This window comes from Episyrphus balteatus, chromosome 3 (genome assembly GCF_945859705.1).
Source record: "Episyrphus balteatus chromosome 3, idEpiBalt1.1, whole genome shotgun sequence".
NCBI classification, from domain to species: Eukaryota; Metazoa; Arthropoda; class Insecta; order Diptera; family Syrphidae; genus Episyrphus; species Episyrphus balteatus.
Window position 1 is genome coordinate 17,871,159 of NC_079136.1, and position 19,151 is coordinate 17,890,309.

General features: G+C 31.1%; 1 protein-coding gene across 4 annotated transcripts in view; it reads right to left on the reverse strand.

The window, feature by feature from the left end:
• LOC129913861 (cystinosin homolog) overlaps window positions 1-19,151 on the reverse strand; it is a 36,574-nt gene that overhangs the window by 3,906 nt on the left and 13,517 nt on the right. For 3 of the 4 annotated variants that reach the window (XM_055992794.1, XM_055992792.1, XM_055992795.1), the window contains exons 2-8: window positions 8,180-8,280; window positions 8,010-8,112; window positions 5,084-5,266; window positions 4,656-5,016; window positions 4,417-4,587; window positions 414-531; window positions 246-348 (exon numbers count right to left, since the gene is read on the reverse strand). In XM_055992794.1, the coding sequence (XP_055848769.1) occupies window positions 246-348; window positions 414-531; window positions 4,417-4,587; window positions 4,656-5,016; window positions 5,084-5,266; window positions 8,010-8,112; window positions 8,180-8,246 (1,106 nt within the window). In that variant the 5' untranslated portion in view covers window positions 8,247-8,280. Of the gene's footprint in view, window positions 1-245; window positions 349-413; window positions 532-4,416; window positions 4,588-4,655; window positions 5,017-5,083; window positions 5,267-8,009; window positions 8,113-8,179; window positions 8,281-13,489; window positions 13,637-19,151 lie in introns of those variants that run through there. The other variant, XM_055992793.1, reaches the window with a different exon arrangement.

Below are 19,151 nucleotides of genomic sequence, written 5' to 3' on the forward strand. Positions count from 1 at the left end.
ATATTGAAACAGTATGATAATGAAAATGAAATTATGAATTCATTCTTACACTTAAATTATGATTTGTTATGAGATACTCGTGTTTTCAACAGTATTTGCGTCTTTGACTAAGACTTTACTTAATGTGAAAATGGTTTTTTGTGCAATGCAATAAGTAATGATAATTATTTTTTTATCAATATAAACACTCATGAAAGGCTGTTGTTTGTAGGAACAATGGAAAAAATGGGATTTGTTGAGCATACCTGTAAAATACGTAGTGCTGCAGCATAAAGAATATGTCAAACAGTACCGAGAACAGACCCAGACCAAACTTGGTTGGATCTCCAAATATTGATACCCAGTCATCTGAAAAATACAAAAAAATTGATGTTAGTAAAAATTGAAGTTCCAAAAATTTTGTAATTTTTAACCATAGTTATATGCATTAAGGATCATTTGGAGCATGCTCAGTGTGCCACCGACAAAGTCCAGAAGAATATTTCCAATGCTCCAACCCACTGTACTTTTTCGCCTATAGTTCATGGCGGCCTTAAAAAAAGGGTAAAAAATTGTCAATAGTTAATTAAACATAGAAAATATTGTATTTTTAAAATTAGATATTCAAATGTTTTGCTGTTCTATTCTATTTAAATTAATAAAACATTAGTTGCTAAATTTTATTTCCCAGAAAGCTCTTCAGTTTCATTGGCAATAACAAAAGATCATTTCTGAATATAATAAATAGTGTCAAAAAGGTAAAACGGAACCCTAAAGTATACCAGAATTTTTAACAAAAATAGCTTAATGTTGAAATCCATCAAGTTCTATTGATTTTATTTATTTGGCGACAATGGTTAAAAGCAACAGAGAGAAAGTAAACACATTTCACATTTTAGTGGCAATAGAAAATTTAAGACAGTTTCGTCTTGCTAAAGGCAGCATATAGGTAAATCATTCCTTTGGGTTTTCGTGAAGGAAAAACTTAATAACACAAATCTTGAAAACAAAAGAAGTGGGCCATACGAAAATTAAGGTGCATGCCATACTTTCCTAACAATGAAAATAAGTATTATTTCAAAAAATTAACCAAATTTGCAAAACATTTTTAGTTTTTAAATCAACAATGTCATATTTTTTTTTTACTTCGGATTTCGAATCTATTAAAAAAGTATATTTTGGTTCGACGAAAAAAATAATTTTCAGTTTTATTGAACATAGTTGGTAACCATATAACCCCAATTTTTTCAAGTTTTTAAGGAACATAAATAAAAGAGATGTCCAAAATTGTGCTAATTTAAAAAATAAATCCATGAAATAGCGTAATAAGAGGTCTAAAAATATGTTTTACTAATCTGGCACTTTTCGGACTTTGTTTTCAAAATTTTCTTTGAGTTCTAAATTTAAAAAATCCAACACCTATAAAGTACTAAATAAAATACTATTTAAAGGCTTATTCTGGCCGCCATTTTGGAGCCAACGGTTTTTTCGTATAATACTACTACTAATATTCTCCAGTGTACCAAATTTCATGGCCTTGCAAATGAATTTTGACGCCAAAACGTACAAAAGGGACCACTGTGCGCGGAGTGCTAGAGATTTTATTCGGTGCCGTGAAATAACGCCGAGCGAAATAACGCCGAATTCCAAAATTCGGCGTTATTTCACTTTACAAAAGCGAAATAACGCCGAATTTCAACATTCGGCCTTATTGCGCTTTGTCAAAGTGAAATAACGCCGAGTCCCAAGTGAGAAATAAGGCCGAATGCTAGAAATGTGAGCATAGAAGTGGACCTAAGTTAACCAGTATATTAAAATTCTAACCTTTTTTATTTTCAAAGGCATATAAGGCCCTAATTTATTAAGGCAGAATGGCCCCAATACCAATTTGGGACTTATGTCCATCCAAGCGAGGTATAGGTTCCAAAAAAGTTTTTTGTCTTATGTGCCTCTTATTTATTCATTAACAGATTAGTCTCAAGAAGGTACAAAAACATGTCGCAGGGACAAAAGGCCCAGGGATATAGCACCCACTTTTTATTTATGGGAGTTATGTTCCACTTGAGTGGGTTGACATTTAATTTAAGAATTATATCCCACTTGAGTGGGACATAAGCTCCATATATTTTTCATTTAAGTGGGACATAAGCCCCACGCTTTTCGAAATATAAAACAATAATGAACAATTATAACTTTGGTATATTTTATTCGCGTTTTGTTCCAGAGTCTTTAAATGCAAAAGAAACTTTGAATAAAATAATGATAAGAAACAAATAGATCCCACCTGTTTTAATTGGTGGAAAGCAAAGCGGACACAAATTTCTTACATGAGAATCTATTTAATTTTTGGAACCCAAACGCGAAGCGGAAAAAAATTTTGCCCACGGGAGAATCAATTTTGAGGTGTGAAAATAAAAATTCGCGCGAATTTTTATTTTCACACCTCAAAATTGATTCTCCCGTGGGCAAAATTTTTTTCCGCTTCGCGTTTGGGTTCCAAAAATTAAATAGATTCTTATGTAAAAATTTATTTTTCTCTTCGCGTTTGCCAAGTTATAACACAAACATATCTTTGTTGTTTGGTATACACATAAATAAAACAATAAAACCCAAGATACTTAGGTTTATAAACAGTGAAATATTTTTGGAGGCTGAGAGCATGCTGCTCTGCTGCAATCCCCTTGATTGGATACACTATTGAATCGGCTTATTTGCCAATAAGGTGGGACATAAGTGCAAAATCGAATTATGTAACTATCCCAAATACAGTTATTCAGTTGGGAGATAATTTTATAATTTGTAAATTCTTTGTTAGTGAGACATAACGCCCATCCTTTATTTGTGGGTCTTTTGTCCAACCTGAGTTTGACATAAGCCCCACATTTAATTTGGAACTTATGTCTCACTCAAGCGGGATGTAAGCCCCACAATAATAGTGGCTGTTATTCCATGGGCCTTATGTCCCTGTGCCAAAAATATGGCATTTCAATACCAAACTGACTGCAGGTGGTTACATAGAAATTTTTCCTAAGCTCCACTTAGCAAGATTTTCCTCACTGAAAAAGTGAAATAACGCCGAATCGGCGTAATTTCACTTTATCATTGTGAAATAAGGCCGAATGTTGAAATTCGGCGTTATTTCGCTTTTGTAAAGTGAAATAACGCCGAATTTTGGAATTCGGCGTTATTTCGCTCGGCGTTATTTCACGGCACCATTTTATTCTTTGTGTCTTATAATTTACAGATAAATAACGAAGGTACTTGTGATGACGATATCAATCATCGCGTAAGCGTAGGGTGGATGAAGTGGCGGGAAAATTCTGCTATCTTCTGTGATCGAAAAATGCCCCCTAAGCTGAAAGGAAGGCTCTACACCGCAGTTGTGCGTCCAGCACTCACATACGGTTCACAATGTTGGACAATGTACAAAAAGTATGAGAGTAAGTTAACGGCAGCTGAGATGAAGATGCTTCGCATGACAGCAGGAGTAACAAAGCTTGATAGAATTAGAAGTACGAAGATCCGAGGAAGCCTTCATGTTAAAAATACCATCTCCCAAAAAATTGAACACGACCGACTCAGTTGGTATTGCCATGTTCAAAGGAGAGATCCTGAGAACCCCGTCAAAAAAGCAATATCATATAACGTTCCAACACGAAATAAAAAGAAAGGTAGGCCTAAAAACTCCTGGTACAAGCAAATGCAAAAACACCAGCATTCAGCTGGCCTCAGAAACGGAACAATACAAAGCCGGGAGGCTTGCCGCCGATTTCTGAGGTCAACCCGGCGAACCCCACAGGCGGATCACTAGTGTGAAGCAGTAACGTGGGAAGGTTATGATCCCCTCGACATCGAGATCATAACAGCGCCGAGAAAAAGAAAGAAGAAGAATTTACAGTCTCTCAAAGTAGAAGTATCATCAAGTTTGGTTTTGAATGAAATTGGAGCAACATAAATGTACTATATACAAGTAGTAGTTCTCCCACGTCCCACCGCTACTATGTTGAATAGCAACCAAGGTCCAGGTTAGGTCTTATCTTTTCAATATATGTAAATATTGAACTAGGATACCTTGGTAGCTAATATTGAATCAACTCCATGAAAACATTAGATTGGGACAGCAATTTTTGGGTTCGAAATTGGAATGTTAATAATATTGATACCAAAGAAACCAATTGAACAAAAAATTGAAAAAAAAACGAAAGAGCCGAATTAAAAATAGGTCTAAAATCATCGGAACAAGTAAGAAACTCATTAAAATGGCGAATTATTGTTGGAATTTCTACCTGAACTGATCAAATTTTGAAGTAAAAAAAAAAACATATGTCCTTATCCTTATTAAGAAACATATTTTAACCATCAAGTTAAGGAAATGAATTAATTTTTTGAAAAAAAAAACAAAGAAATTAAATTAGTTCAATATTACATGTATCTTACCTGTGGAATGTATTTAATTAACGTTATTGTTAATTTAATATAACTACAATAATATAGAAAATCCAGCCAATGCACAACACTTCCCCATGCCAAACCGGCCGTTATCACAACTATTAAAATAAATACTGTAACAATGCCACGAGCTGTTATTGAAATTCTTTGTTCCGCTCTCTGTATTATTTATTAAAAAAAAAACACAGTTAAATATTGATTTTTGTCTTAATTCATTTCATACTAACCTCATAAATAAAACATTGAAAAATCGTAATACTCGTTGCAAACATAGCATGCAACGAGAATACAACATCATTTACTAAAACTGGATTTAAACCACGCGGATGCCGGCTAAAATATTCAGCTTGCATGGTCGGAATCCAATAGAGACCAATATTGAAAATACTGTATAGAAGAAATCCAATGAAATTTAACGCCAAAAAGTCGAAATTTAAGCCGACCACACTTTTGCGTTTGAAATTTGTGTAAATTTGTGGATAGAATGATATTGACCATGCGATGAAATAAACCCAACCAAATACGGATGAGATGTAAACAATTGGCATAGAATTGGCAACTTTAACTCGCATGAATATGTCTCGAATGCTGAAATATAGAAACAAAATTATGATTAAGTTTATATCATTTTGTATTTTAATAATATTTTACATACATCCATGTTTCATTTGGTTGAGCTGAAGCTGAAATATCCACTGATCCTGGCTTAAGACCAAGGATATTAAAAGTGGCATTAGCTGGATTGTTGACATCAAACTTTACAACAGGAGGCTCGATATCAATGAGCTCCGGGTGTTGTTTGATAAAAGTGATACTGATATTCTGATTTAATGTTCCACTGAAAAGAGAAAAAGAAAAAAATTAATAAAATCCTCCCACGAATAGGGATCAATATATGTGTTGGCCCCAAATAGCAAAGGCTGTAAGGAAGAAACTTGTTAACATAAACTAAATAACGAAGCAAATTGTAATGTTCATTCAGGTACCGAATTTTTACCTAAGAAAATGAATCGCGAGGAACAAAACAAAAAAAATACAAAATAGTTGACTAACCAAACGGGGCCCGTACCACCTTAATTGGGTCCGAAAAAAAATAAAAATTTTTGGGCAATCAAAAAAATTAAATAAAAATTAATAAAAGTTGTGAGTGAAAAAGTGAGGCTTTTATATAAACAAAGCCTCAAAAAATAGAAAAAAAAAGACGCATAGGCATATTTTTAATAACTGTCAGTTAAAATTCTGTCATCTTTCATGTCACAATATGTATCTATTCACAAAGCTTTTAACGTCCCTTACTTTGGCGGACCCTTTATTTTCTTCAGAAGAAAAATATAGAGAAAAGGGGCCCCTAAATTTAGCCCTGCCTCGGGGCCGAAGCTGCTGAACATACGCCTCTAAATTGTTACTTGTTACTGTCGTATGTTTCGTTACTTCGTATTGTTCGTATCGTACATTTCGTGTATTTCGAATTTTTTGCATATTTGGTATTTTTAGTATGTTTCGTACGTTTACTATGATGAGAAAAAAAATTTTTTGTTGAAAAAAAAAAATTGTAAAGACCAAACTACATTTTAAGGCCATAAACATTAAAATTATTTGCGGCGTTTTAATGCTAAAAGATTTTGAAGGCAGCCATATTGAATTTTTTTTCGAATTTTTTTCTAATCAAACGTAGAAATATTTTTGTATTTTTTTCCTAATTTTTCGACAAAACTTTGGAAATTTAATTTTTATATTCATTCAGTAATTTTATTACAATTCTTTAAAGACCTTTATCCGAAAAGTACATCGCGCAGATCTCGGAACATAAACACTTCAATACAACCATGTCGAACAATGTTTCATTGATTTTTTGTGTTGAGATTGATTTTTAAACCTCGTTTTCTCTCCTTTTTTTTGTTTTGAACATTTTGCACCGAAAATAAATAATTTTTTTTGCAAAATCAAAAAACTTTTGTACATTCTTAAATTACATTACAAGACCATAAGAACTTACATTGGTTGCGGCGCGGATTTATTTCGGCCACCCAAAGAAAATACCAAAACGTCCCTTTTAATATTTTTGTACCTATATAAATTATAGCCCAACGATTATAGAACTTTGACACTACTGTGGTGCTCACATGCGTTTTTTTTTACCACATGATGCGCAGCAATTTAATTCTTGCATTACTCAGAGTAAAATTGAGTATACGCATACAGTGTGCGGTGAGGGTGCGATGACGCTGTGGGAAAAAGACTTGTACGTTCCCAAATCCCTGCAGTGTTACCGCAAGTTCAGTAGATGTACGTAGCGCCACCGCACTTGTGTATGATCCCAATACAATCCAATGGCGTGAAAAAATTCATATGTACCCGGGCGTTAAGAGATAAAATTAATTTAAGAAATCGAAAAAATCTCCCTTTTTTTACTCTATCACCTTTAAATCCATGTTTTTTTTTTATAATACAACCTATAATACATTTTATATCATCTGAAAGAAATCATTGTTTCAGCTCAAAATATTTATATCGACCATGTCTATACAACATCTACAAAAAGATCACTTTTCATCAAAAAAGCAGAAAACAAAATTAATCTTTTTTTCTTTTCTAACACTATTAAATATATGTTTTTAAATGACAACCTATGATGAATTTTATATCGTCTGAAAGCTTATTTCAGCTTTTATATGGCGTTTCAATCATATTTGTACCATGCCTACAAAAAAAGTAAGAATTTTTTAAAGCCAACAATGTCGAAATTTCAAATTGAGATTACAGTACTTCCTGCACTGGTGGCTAGTCATCGGCAACAGATCTCCACAGGTGTTTTGAGATATTTTTCAAGTTTTTCAATTAAAGATTGTGTAACTTGTAGAGCACTTACCGTTATGTGTGAGATATTTAATGAAAGGTAATATAATCAGCATGCGTATTAAAGTCAAATAAAATGTTTATAACATCTTTTTATCGTTATCTCAGGATATTGAATATGAAATTAAATGAAATTTTGCACAATAATAGTTTATTTCATTACCTATCTATAGTACAAACTTCATTCGTCTATCTATCTACCAAAAAAGTTATAATCAATTGATTTTTCCTGTCGTTTTTTCGTTCCATCTTGTTTCAAATCACTACGATACTAAAGAAGTTTCACTTCAATAACGCCGGGAAAAACTTTACTTCTGGTATATTTAATCATAATGTAGTTGAATATATAAGAAATTAGTTAAATATACCAGAAAAAAAAGTTAAATGTACTAGAAATTGAGTTATCCGTGCGTTATTTTCTCTTTGTGTATGAATCATTTGCTATTAAATTGTGTAAAACTTTGGAAAACCTATATTTTGTGCTGAAACCCATTAAGAGCTAAGTGACTTCGATAATAAGCATGCTTGAACTGCAAAAACAAAAATTTATCAAGTGTTCGTCTTGCTGCGATTAGGTCGTTTTGATCGTCATGTACCCCCAAAAGCCAAAAACAAATGTACCTTAATTGACTACTAATTCGAACCCAAACTAAACCCTTTCAAACCAACAAATTTCATTTTTTTTTTTTTTGAAAAAATTCCACATAAGAACCCACAATACATACTGAAGCATTAAATCCACTTCTTCTTTGGAATTCACAAGAACAGTTATGTCATTTTTGGATACTGATAGAGAGTATGGATGTTCCTGACTGCTTACACGAGAAACTATAAGAAAAATCAAATATTTATATGAAAATATCCAGATATTAGAAAAATAAACAAATAAACTTACCTAAGCAAATAACCGCTGTCGCTAGTATCACAGAGGCCATTGTACTTCGCCACCTTATGTTTCCCATTTTAAATTTTTCTCACTACAACACCTTTTTTTTCCTATAAAAAAATAAAAGGAAATTTTAATACATATATTAGTATAGTTTTGCATGCAAAGATTTCCTGGAAATCGAGTAGTTCGTAGACAAATTTATATACAATAAAGCTATTATTATACGGGTAGGTGGTGCTGTTGACCCTATTAAATCTGTAGACATATTGAAATGTGCATAAAAGAAGGGTTGAAGCTACAGGTGTAGTCAACAATGCAAATGAAATCAAAACGTGTCAACGACTTGTACGTTATCTTTAATCTTCTTACAAATAAATCTCAGACACACGAAGAAATAGAATAAAACGAAAGTGGGTGGGAAATTATTTACCAAACAAAAACAACGTCATTTACTTGATTGGTATTTGAAACATTAAAGCTTTAAACATTCATACAATCTTCTATGAAAATAAAAAAAACGTTTATGTTTATTGACCTTTAAATTTGTTTGATAAAAAAAAATATTACACATACGCCATAGTGACTGCTAATGTATAAACTCTGACCGAGCATTATTTGTTGAGTTACAAAAGTAAGAATAGGGAATTAAGTGTTATGACCGTGGTACACCTAGCGTTCAACGCATTCAACGCAAATTTAAAACCTTAAATTCTAATTGATGGTGCTTTCAATTATATTCAAACAAAGAGTTTTAGACAGTTGGAGATCGCTACTAAACGAATTAATTAAAAAGTATACGTATAGTGGCGTCGTTTTTTTATAATTAATTTGTTAAATTCGCGTTGAAGGCTAGGTGTACGACGGGCTTAACTGACTAAAATTTGAGGCATATTTAACAAAATGTAGTTAATTAATAAAAACTGCTTTCACGATTCTTAACCCTCTGTCGGCATACAGGTGCGAATTTGGCAGGACAAAAATTAAAAGTGGTCACAAAAATGTGGCTTTATAAAGGTGAAAATAAATTTTTTTTAATTGTGAATACAATATTCGAATTCCTCGGAATATTCTACATCAATTTGATATATGATTCTCTATAAAACAGTGAGACCGAAAAAAGTTCTAGCGACATGAAAAAGTATAAACCAAATTCGCAAAAAAGAGGTGTGCCTACAGAAGGTTAATTGATTTATTTACAATTGATATTTATTGAAAGAAATAATATGAAATGTGTCTTTTTTCAAGCTCAAGATATATATTCTAATATAGATATATTGTCTAAAATAAACAAACTTTTGCACAATAAAGGTTCAATGATAAAAAAAAATGTACTACGAGAGCAACCATCTGTAAGCTTGTTTTGAAAAAAAAAAAAAAAAAAAAAAAAAAACATCAACTGAGATAAATGAATAGTTTTTTTTTTTATAAACAAATCTGTTTTCATGGAATTCTGTGTCATTCACTTGCACTTGCAACGTAATAAGATTTTTTCTGAGCTTTATGACTAGTATTATTAACTAAGCCATATTAGTCCAATTAAAGTTTCAATTATAGTTGAAGGTCAAGTTTCTTTAAGCTTAGTTTAAAATTAGAAGAAAACGTACATAGTCTTCGTGTCTCAAACTGATTTATTTTTCAGAATTTAGATGATTCATCAATGAATATCTATCTAATTCATAACATGGGGATTTTCTATCAGAATATATTCGGCAATTATAGCTTAACATAAGATACGCACAAGATCAGATACATGACAGTGTCAAATTTGTATGAAAATCATAAATTACCTATTATAATACCAAAAGCAAAATGTTGCCTTAGTTATTTTTTAAAACAGAAAAAATCTTTTCAGAGTACGATACAATTTTTAATCGTTTAAATCTCACTAAAAGTAAGACATAAAAACATATAAAATGCACGACTGGATCGCTATGAGGTAATTTATTCATATTATTCAAGTTTTGTACCCTTTCAGAACCTTTCACAATACAAAAACTTAAATAATATGGAAAAATTACCTAAAAAAAAGTCGGATTTCTTAAGAAAAAAAATTTTATCCCGGTTATTTATGGAATATTCCCAGCAATGTTATACCATTTTGAAAACAGAATTGAACACACCAACTTTTAAGGCAACTTGCCGAAACATTGTAGTGCATTTTTTTTACACTACGGCTCATTGAATTAGAGTCATGTAAAATTTTTTAGTACTAAGTTTTTTTCTAAAACTTATACAGCTGAGTTAAAATGTTTGAATGCATTTGAAAGCAGGGTTATTCAAAAGAAAAAAATGAGAAAAATTAAGATTTGTAGTCACGGCACATGAAAAACCGTCACAGGGTGACACTTTTTTTGACTTTTTTTCAAATGTCCATAACTCCCAAAATATATGGCTGCGATTTTTTTTATTATTTTTCTGATAACTGTCACAACCTACCCTATCTACCGTTTTCGTTTCGACGTTAACTTTTAGGACACCCTGTATGTAAAACCATAAAGCATAAAGTGATATTTTTTATAGTTAATTTATAAAAACATTTTCCTTTAAATTCCAAAAAAATCAGTTTGAATGGTTTTTGGACACGAAACTATTGTTGGAGCCGTTTTTTTTTAAATTTGTTATGCATAAAACTTAAAATAAATTGCACGACTGGGGTCGCACGTACTTGCTCTTATGCTTAAAGTAACTATAATGTTAAAGCTTTTTATTCAAGAAATTTAAAATTTGATATTTTGAAGAAATTTCATAAGTAGTATAAAAAAATTAAATCTGTTTTTATAATTAATAAAACTCCATTTTAAAATATCTTAAAAAAAAAAAACAAATATGCCATTTTATTTCTCGTATAAAAAGGTATTTTTAGAAAAAAATTTTCGAAAATTGTAGGAGTCGTTTTTTAAAAAAATAATTTTTTATGTATAAAAATTTTTTAACATTTTTCAAAAAAAAAGTTGGTATGCCATTTTGAAGAAATAATTAATTTACACATAAAAACTAAATTTCAAAATTTTTCATTGATCCGTTTTCAAAAAATTGATTTTTCAAAAAAAAATTTTGAAATATTTTTAAAAAATCCAAAAATGCGTTTTTTGAAAATTTTTTAAATTTTTAATATTATCTTTACTTACACACGTGTGTATAAAAATTTTCATTTAAATCGGGTTAATGTTGTACGAGATATTCAGAAACGAAAAAAACCGTTCTATGACAGGTACCGTTAATAACGGTACAAAAAATATTTTTTTTATTTAATAAGTTGGCTCTTATGAGTAGTACTACACACAAAAATTTTAATCAAAATCGTTAGAGCCGTTTTTGAAAAAAATTAACTTTTCTATTTCCGTTATATGGCAGGTACCGTTAGTTTTGGTCATAAAAAAAAAATTTCAATTTCTCCTCTAGGGAATCACCAAAAACTGCTAACTACCAAGTTTGAAGAAAATCACTTCACTCGTTTAGGCTGCAGCTCCAGATAGAGACAGACACACAGACAGACAGACAGACAGACAGACAGACAGACAGACAGACAGACAGACAGACAGACAGACAGACAGACAGACAGGCAGACAGACAGACAGAATTGCCGGACCCACTTTTTTGGCATTCTCCATCATCGTAATGTCATGTAAAATTGTTATCTCGAGTTCGATTTTTTTTACGAATCCTAAACTTGCCCTATAGTACCTATATCGCAAGTAAAAATTACCTAGTTGTTATTTTTAATTAAAAAAAAAAGTTTTCTTAACTTTAGAATTACAAACATTTTCGGTGAAATTCAAAACATTCAAAAAACAAAATCTCGTGATTTGATAGCATGATTCACTACTTGAATATATTTTTCTTTGAGATTTTTGCTTGGAGATTTTGGCAATGGGGATTTTCTCTTTGTAGATTTCGCTGCTGGAGATTTCAGTTTGGGGATTATGTCTTCGGGAAAATGTCACCAACCCGTGACCAAGTTAAAAAAAAAGTAAAATAAAGTTGACATAAATGGTATTTGTAGTTGTTCAGCACATTATCCAAAAAATAACCATTTAATTTTTTACTATAGGAAAATCCTATTTGCCCACTGCCTACTGGTTTCTATAAAATCGAAACACACAAAATCTTCGCCAACTTTTAGCAAGTGTTCAATATTAAATGAAAAGAACATAAAAAAGGGCCGATAAATTGGTGAGATATTCGATAAATACAATTTTTAATTTTCTTAAGAAAAAAGCTCAAAAACGTGACGGCATAGATTTCTGACTTTCGTTTTTAGCTCAAAACTCCGAAAACCTTTAGAAAAGTGTCTTGTAGTTTCTGTACCATAAAAACCAAAATGGTATAATTTGTAAACTTTTTAATTCTTTTTTTATTAAATCTTGATGTGGTATGTAATTTATGGCCTCTTAATTACATTTTTAGTACTTCTTTATTAAATGTTCTTTCTTAATTTCTACAAACGAACCACTCACTTGTTACTTTTATCTACTTAATATAAACTCAAATATTTCTCAAAGAATACTGTCAGAAGTGCCTTAGAATTCTTAACTCCTTCTTTGAATAACTTTGTGCTACTTGCGTTATGGACACGTTATGGACACGTGAAGAAGCAACACTCTGATTCAAAGAAGGAGTATTTTGAAATTTCAATAGAACTGCGTTTAATAGAAAACCGTAAGGATTTGAGATGAATAATTAACCGTTATAAATTATATGTAAAATAAAATGTATCCAAGCCTATAACTTTTTAATGTTCTAAATTCAATTTTTACAATTTTTTTTAAGCTGCCAATGAAAACTTTTTGTTAAATTTGTTTTAAACTCTTTTCTGCATTTCTTATGTTTAAAATAGATTAATAAAAATAATTATTATTTTCGGATTCACTATGTTTACTCATTATTAAAAAAAAAAAACTGTGTCACAAAACACAAACGCCAAAGATACACACTTGAATATAATCATTTTTCAATTAAAACGACGAATTCGAAGCTCAAAATCATTAAAGAAAACATGGCAAACAAAAATTTGAAGTTCAAATAACAACTAAAGATGATCGCACTCAAGGGGAGGAAAATAACAAAAATTGTTTTTATAAAATTGCTGGCAATTCACAAAATAGCTGAAGAATACATTGAACTTCGTAACGTACTGCTTTAATGGATTTGGGAAGTAATTTTCACATTCAAAGAGAAACCCTTTATGTCTTTAAATTTTTGTCGAGATCATTTCCACATAAAAAATACAGCGAAAAAAAAATATTGTAGGAAACAAAAACCACCATAAAAGAAAATTTCCGGCTTAACAGACGGAACAAAATCACTCATACGCACCGTATGCCGGCTATAATTCAACTCAAGTAGGTACTTTGTACTACCGCTATATTACTACCAAAAGACAACTTTTTGCAACCAACACGACACCATACAATCTAAATCGCACAAATGATAACAATCAAATAAAAACGGTTTATCGCACGAAATATTTCTATATTTTTTTATGACACTCTATGACTGAGATCATACAAATTTATTAAACTAAAGCCAACAATAATGTACTCGTACTGGTGCTATCAAATGCTGCCCTGTCACTTGTTTGTCACAAATAAATTGGTCCGATTAAAAGTCATAACGATGACGCAGTGCGAAGTTTAAGCTTTAAGATATAATCGTCAAATTGTTGAGTAACATGAATCCGATTTTTTTTTGTAGGTATTCTTTAAATTAATCTTAATAAGTATGCGACATGTTCGAGTACAAAATAAAAAATATACAAATATTTATAAACAAATTGATAAACCTTTTTAACTCGAGAAGGAACACAACTCAACTGATTGTCGGAGTTCAGGCAATGCTCTGGTATTTCGTCGTTGGTTGGTCTGCACAGAGATGATGTGTGAAGTTAGTCTTCTTCTTTGACGAGTGGTCAATTTAATGCAATTAGTGTGTAGAATGAGAAAATATGTGAACAAATGGTAGTTTATTGTATGGGAGAAGTGGGTATCGGAGTTATCGTGGATTCAAACATAAATTCATGATCTTGCCTATTTTATGTACCTAGAAAACAAAAATTTCTACAAAACTGTGTCTGACTTTCGATAGAAAAATAGATTCTGATGGTTGAAAAAGGACTCATTTTCAAACATCACAATTTAAACTCTCTAAAGGTAAAATAGTACATAAAAGATAAAATCACCAAATTCATTGTATTTTTGGTGTCGATGACAAATTGAACGTTTAACTTAAGTTTTTAGACGTTTTACACGAATCATTGGCTTTTTGGGACCAATAACAGATTTTACTGTCTCTTCGAAAACAACACTCTTTCACCTAAATTTTCTTTATGAAAACTCTTTACTCTTGCTTTCTATCTCAAATTCAAATTTTTTACCAAATTTCATTAAAGTGGCCCATCAGTTTTGTTTTCACTAAAAAAACACCCTTTTAAACATGATAATCTTAAATACACTTTTGATTCTTGTTTCTAATCTGAAAAAGTTACATAATTGCTGAATTTCAATAGGGTACCACTATTATTACTTAGTTTTTCCAATATACTCACATTTCCTCTCCACCTAAAAAAAAAACACACTTTCACATGAAAAAAATGTATAGACTTTTTTGTATTAGTAAGACAACAGTTTTAATAAATTTCGAAATGGTCTTTTTCACTTAAAATAAAAGACTGATTAGATTCTTGGTTTCTGTTTATGTTGAATAGGGCTTTTTTGGTCACTTCCTTTTATATGCAAATAAAAATCTTTATTTCATACTTTCTCCCTACGTTTCGTAGTACGACGAAACCTAGGGAGAAATAATTGGTCAAATTATCATTTATTCGATTCTTGGTTTCTGTTATAAAAGAAACATTTGTATCAATTTTCATTGGTGTAACATTTTTATCCCAGATTTTGTGGTACTAATTCGGAATTTAATCATTTCTTAAAAGAACACCCTTTCACTCAAGATAGTTTTGTAGACTCTTTAAATTCGTAGTTCTTATAACAAACAAAACTTTTTCACCAAGTTTGAAAAATTAACAAAATTTATGTCAGCTATTATAAAACCTCTCTCACAAATAATAACTCAACCCATAAAAAAATAAAATGCACGACTGGGTCGCAGTGGCGTACGTTGAGTTGTGGGGGCCCCGGGACAAGACTTAATTTTGGGGCCCCTTTGATATTTGGGGGCCCCTTAGATACAAAAAAAGTACGTATACGCCATACATTTTTTTTGTATGGCTTATTTATTTTTAGGTTTATTTTAATGTATTAATATGTTCGTAACGCACTTTGCTATACTTACTTAAAATTTCTATCATAAAAGTAGTAAAAACTTGTTCTAGGGTCCCCCAAAATTAAATATTTAGCGGCCCCTAAAATAAAAATTTTTGAAGCTTAGAATTGATAGTTCTTGGGGCCTCTGTTCTGAAGTAATGTGTTCACATTTGATTTTCCATCATCAAACATAGTTTATTTCTTTTGGGTCCCCTCAGAAATTGTTTTTGGGGCCTCAAAATTAAGTGCTTAGAGGCCCCTAAATTGATATTTAATTTTCCATTTGGTTGTTTTGAACCACTGAAGTAATAGCTTTTGAGGATCCTCAAATAATATTTGTGATGTCATCAGAAAATTTGATGAATATTTTTGTTCTCCTTAGTATCTAAAAGATTTTGGGGCCCCCAAATTAATATTTGATTGCCTCTCAACTAAAGGGTTCCTGAAAAATTATTTTTCATATAATATTCTTGGATCCCCGAAGTCATATTTTTTGGGGCCGTATAAAGTCATATTTAGTAATCCATCAACAAATGTAATTTAATTAAAAAAAAAAATTTTTATTTAATTTTTTTTTTAAGTCCTGAAGTAAAAGCATTTGGGGCTCCTGCAGGGCCCTGACTTGAAGTTGTTTTTTGCTTTTATTGGGCCCTTAATGTTTGCAAAGATTTTTCAAGTAATATTTTTTGGGGCCCTTAGATAAAATTATAATTTTTTATCAGATCAATATACATATGTATATTGTGTGGCTACCAATGCATTATACATTACACTGAACAACATAATTTGTCTCCCTTGTATCCGAAGTGATTCAAATACATTTCAATTTACTTCGTAACTCAATTTATGTTTCAATTACAGTTTCCTTCTCTGCATTGTCTCCAGTGGGGGCCCTGAGGTCGGTCGGGGGCCCCGGGGCGTCGCCCCACTTGCCCCAAGGGAGTGTACGCCCCTGCTGGGTCGCACGAACTTGCTCTTAGAGTTAAAGTTGCTTAAATTTTTAAGACTTTTTATATAGAAATTTGGAAAAAAAATAAAATTCGTTTTTTAAAAAAATAAAATAAAATCTGAAATTAAATTGCCCTCCAAAACAAGTATGCAGTTTTGATTGATATATTAAGGTGCATTTTTGGACAAAAAATTTTCAAAATCGTTAAACCGTTTTTTAAAAAACTAATTTTTTATAAATAATTTTTTGGAAAAAAAGTTTTAAAATAAAATTGGTATGCCATTTTGTATAAATCACTAATCAACATCTAAAAACAAAATTTCAAAAAAATTCAATGTCCCGTTTTCGAAAATTTGATTTTTCAAAAAAAAATTTTCAAAATTTTTTTAAAAATCCAAAAATTATTTTTTTGGAAATTTTATTTTTGGTTTATATTCAAATTACATAAATTCTTTTTCACAAAAAGTTTCGCTGAAATCGAATAAGCAGTTTCGGAGATAATCGGATTTGAAAAAAAATGGTTCTATGGCAGGTACCGTTAATAATGATTTTCAAAAAAAAAATTTTTCATTAGAAAATAGACCTTAGTTTAAAACTAACTCTTAAATTTTTTAAACAAAATCGTTGGAGCCGTTTTCGAGATATTTCAATTTTACTAAAATCGGTATATGACAAGTACCGTTATTTTTGGTCGAAAAAAATTAATTCCAAAAACCCCTCTGGAGAGTCGCCAAATAACGCTACATACCAAGTTTGACATTAATCGGTCCATCCGTTTAGGCTGTAGATCCTTATACAGACAGACAGACAGACTGACAGACTGACAGACAGACAGACAGACGGACTTCCGGGACCCACTTTTTTGGCATTGTCTACCATCGTAATGTCATGGAAAAATGTTATCTCAACTTTTTTTTTTGTACGACTTTTTTTTTTGTACGAATGCATAACTTGATATATAGTACCTATATCGCAAGTAAAAACACCCTTTTACCAAAAATATTTTTAGGAACTTTATAAATCCTTTGTCACTGCTTTATGTTAAACTTTCAGTGTATAATGTTTTTCATATGGGTTTCGGTTATATTTTACCTGTAGAAGTAAAAAAACAAGCACCCTTGTTTTTTTTAATCGGTAATAACTTTTCTTAGAGCAATCGTATTGACTTTATAACATTTAACTTTTTTTTTTTTTAAATGCTTTGAAAACCAATTAGGTGAAGTTTAGAGTTTTTTGTTGCCTTATTTGATAAGCCTTAACATTTCCTTTTACCAAAAAAAAATACGCGAAATTAGTGGAAAGCCATAATGAACAATCTAACCCTTGTTCACCCTACTCTCAAAGGTACATAAACTACAAACAAATTGTATTGTGATTTGTGAGGTGGTAGCGTCCGTCGTGTTGATGACGATGTCGCTTGTGTGTCGCTTGCTGCCAACAACTTTACAGCTGACATTCCAAAAGTATAAAACACAACTATAGCTAGAAGCATAGGCTCAACGAAGAAGAAAGTAAATTGGCCCTGATTCAGGGTAAGCATAAGATGAAAGTTTCGCTTTGAAATAAAAAAAAAAAAACAACAAAAAAAACATGCTTGGGGCAGGCATTTCCTTGATGTACGAGTAAGTACATTGAACATTGCGTGCAGAAGTGGTATGATGATGACGATGCCAATGCTGATGCCGGCAAATTAATGAATTCAATGAACGATTTGTTCGATGATAAATGGATCGCTATAGCCGATGCATGATGGTTTTAATTTTGTCTTTTATTTCTTTTTTTTTTTGGTTTCAAATCAATTGGAGGAATTAATTTTATTGTTGAAATAAATTTAAATTCAATTGATTAGGAAATAATTTGGCTTAACTATTTGAGCAATAAAATTGACAAAATTAAATTTTTTTGGAGGATATTTAGAAATCATAAATTGAAAAGCTAATTGTAACGCAGCTTGATGAATGAGCAAAGGTCTTGGCTCCTAAAAAATGGAAATTCCCCTGACAAATATGTGCTTGCAGAACATCTGTGTTATCGACAAAAATGTCCGTCATGGCATGGGTAATTTTATATTTGAATATTTTAAAAGTTAAATCATGCAAATTGGGTTTTTATGGGTTGGTAGCTTTAAGAGATTGCTGTTGTCAAAAACAAAAATGTGGTTATCGAACTGATAAGGTGCATGCATTTGTCGTGTTAATATAATTGCGAAGAAAGAGCAGACCCAGAAAAAAAAGAGGAATAAAATGAAAAAAAAAAAGACGAAGGAGAGAAGATGAAGATGAAGAAGAAGAAAGAGAGTAAGCGAATATATAGACAGATTACTAAAGTTACTAATATTGTACTGGGTTTTCAGAACCATGGATAGACCCTTAAGTAAAGGCTGACTTGAAACCGATAAGAACCTCTATTTCTTCTCATGCAATGGTGAACAAAAGAACTTGAACACGAATTTAACGAGAACTGATAGGTACTTATATTCTTCTAAAAAAAACACACGTCTATAGTGACGATTAAAATGATAAATTGGCCCAATATAAGACTTTGAAACAAGAGCTTGAAAGCGAAACCAACTTTTTTTTGCAATCAAGATTATTATATATTTTATTTTTTTTTTCATCTTCGAAAATTTTACGCCAAAGAACAAGGCACTATGGTTAGAATTGTTAGTATGTAGATCTCAAACTAAAAGGTTTTCTGAAGTTTTTTAAATGTGTAAACGCTATTTGAGTAGGTCATGTTTTACCTATTAAAAGGTGTACAACTATAG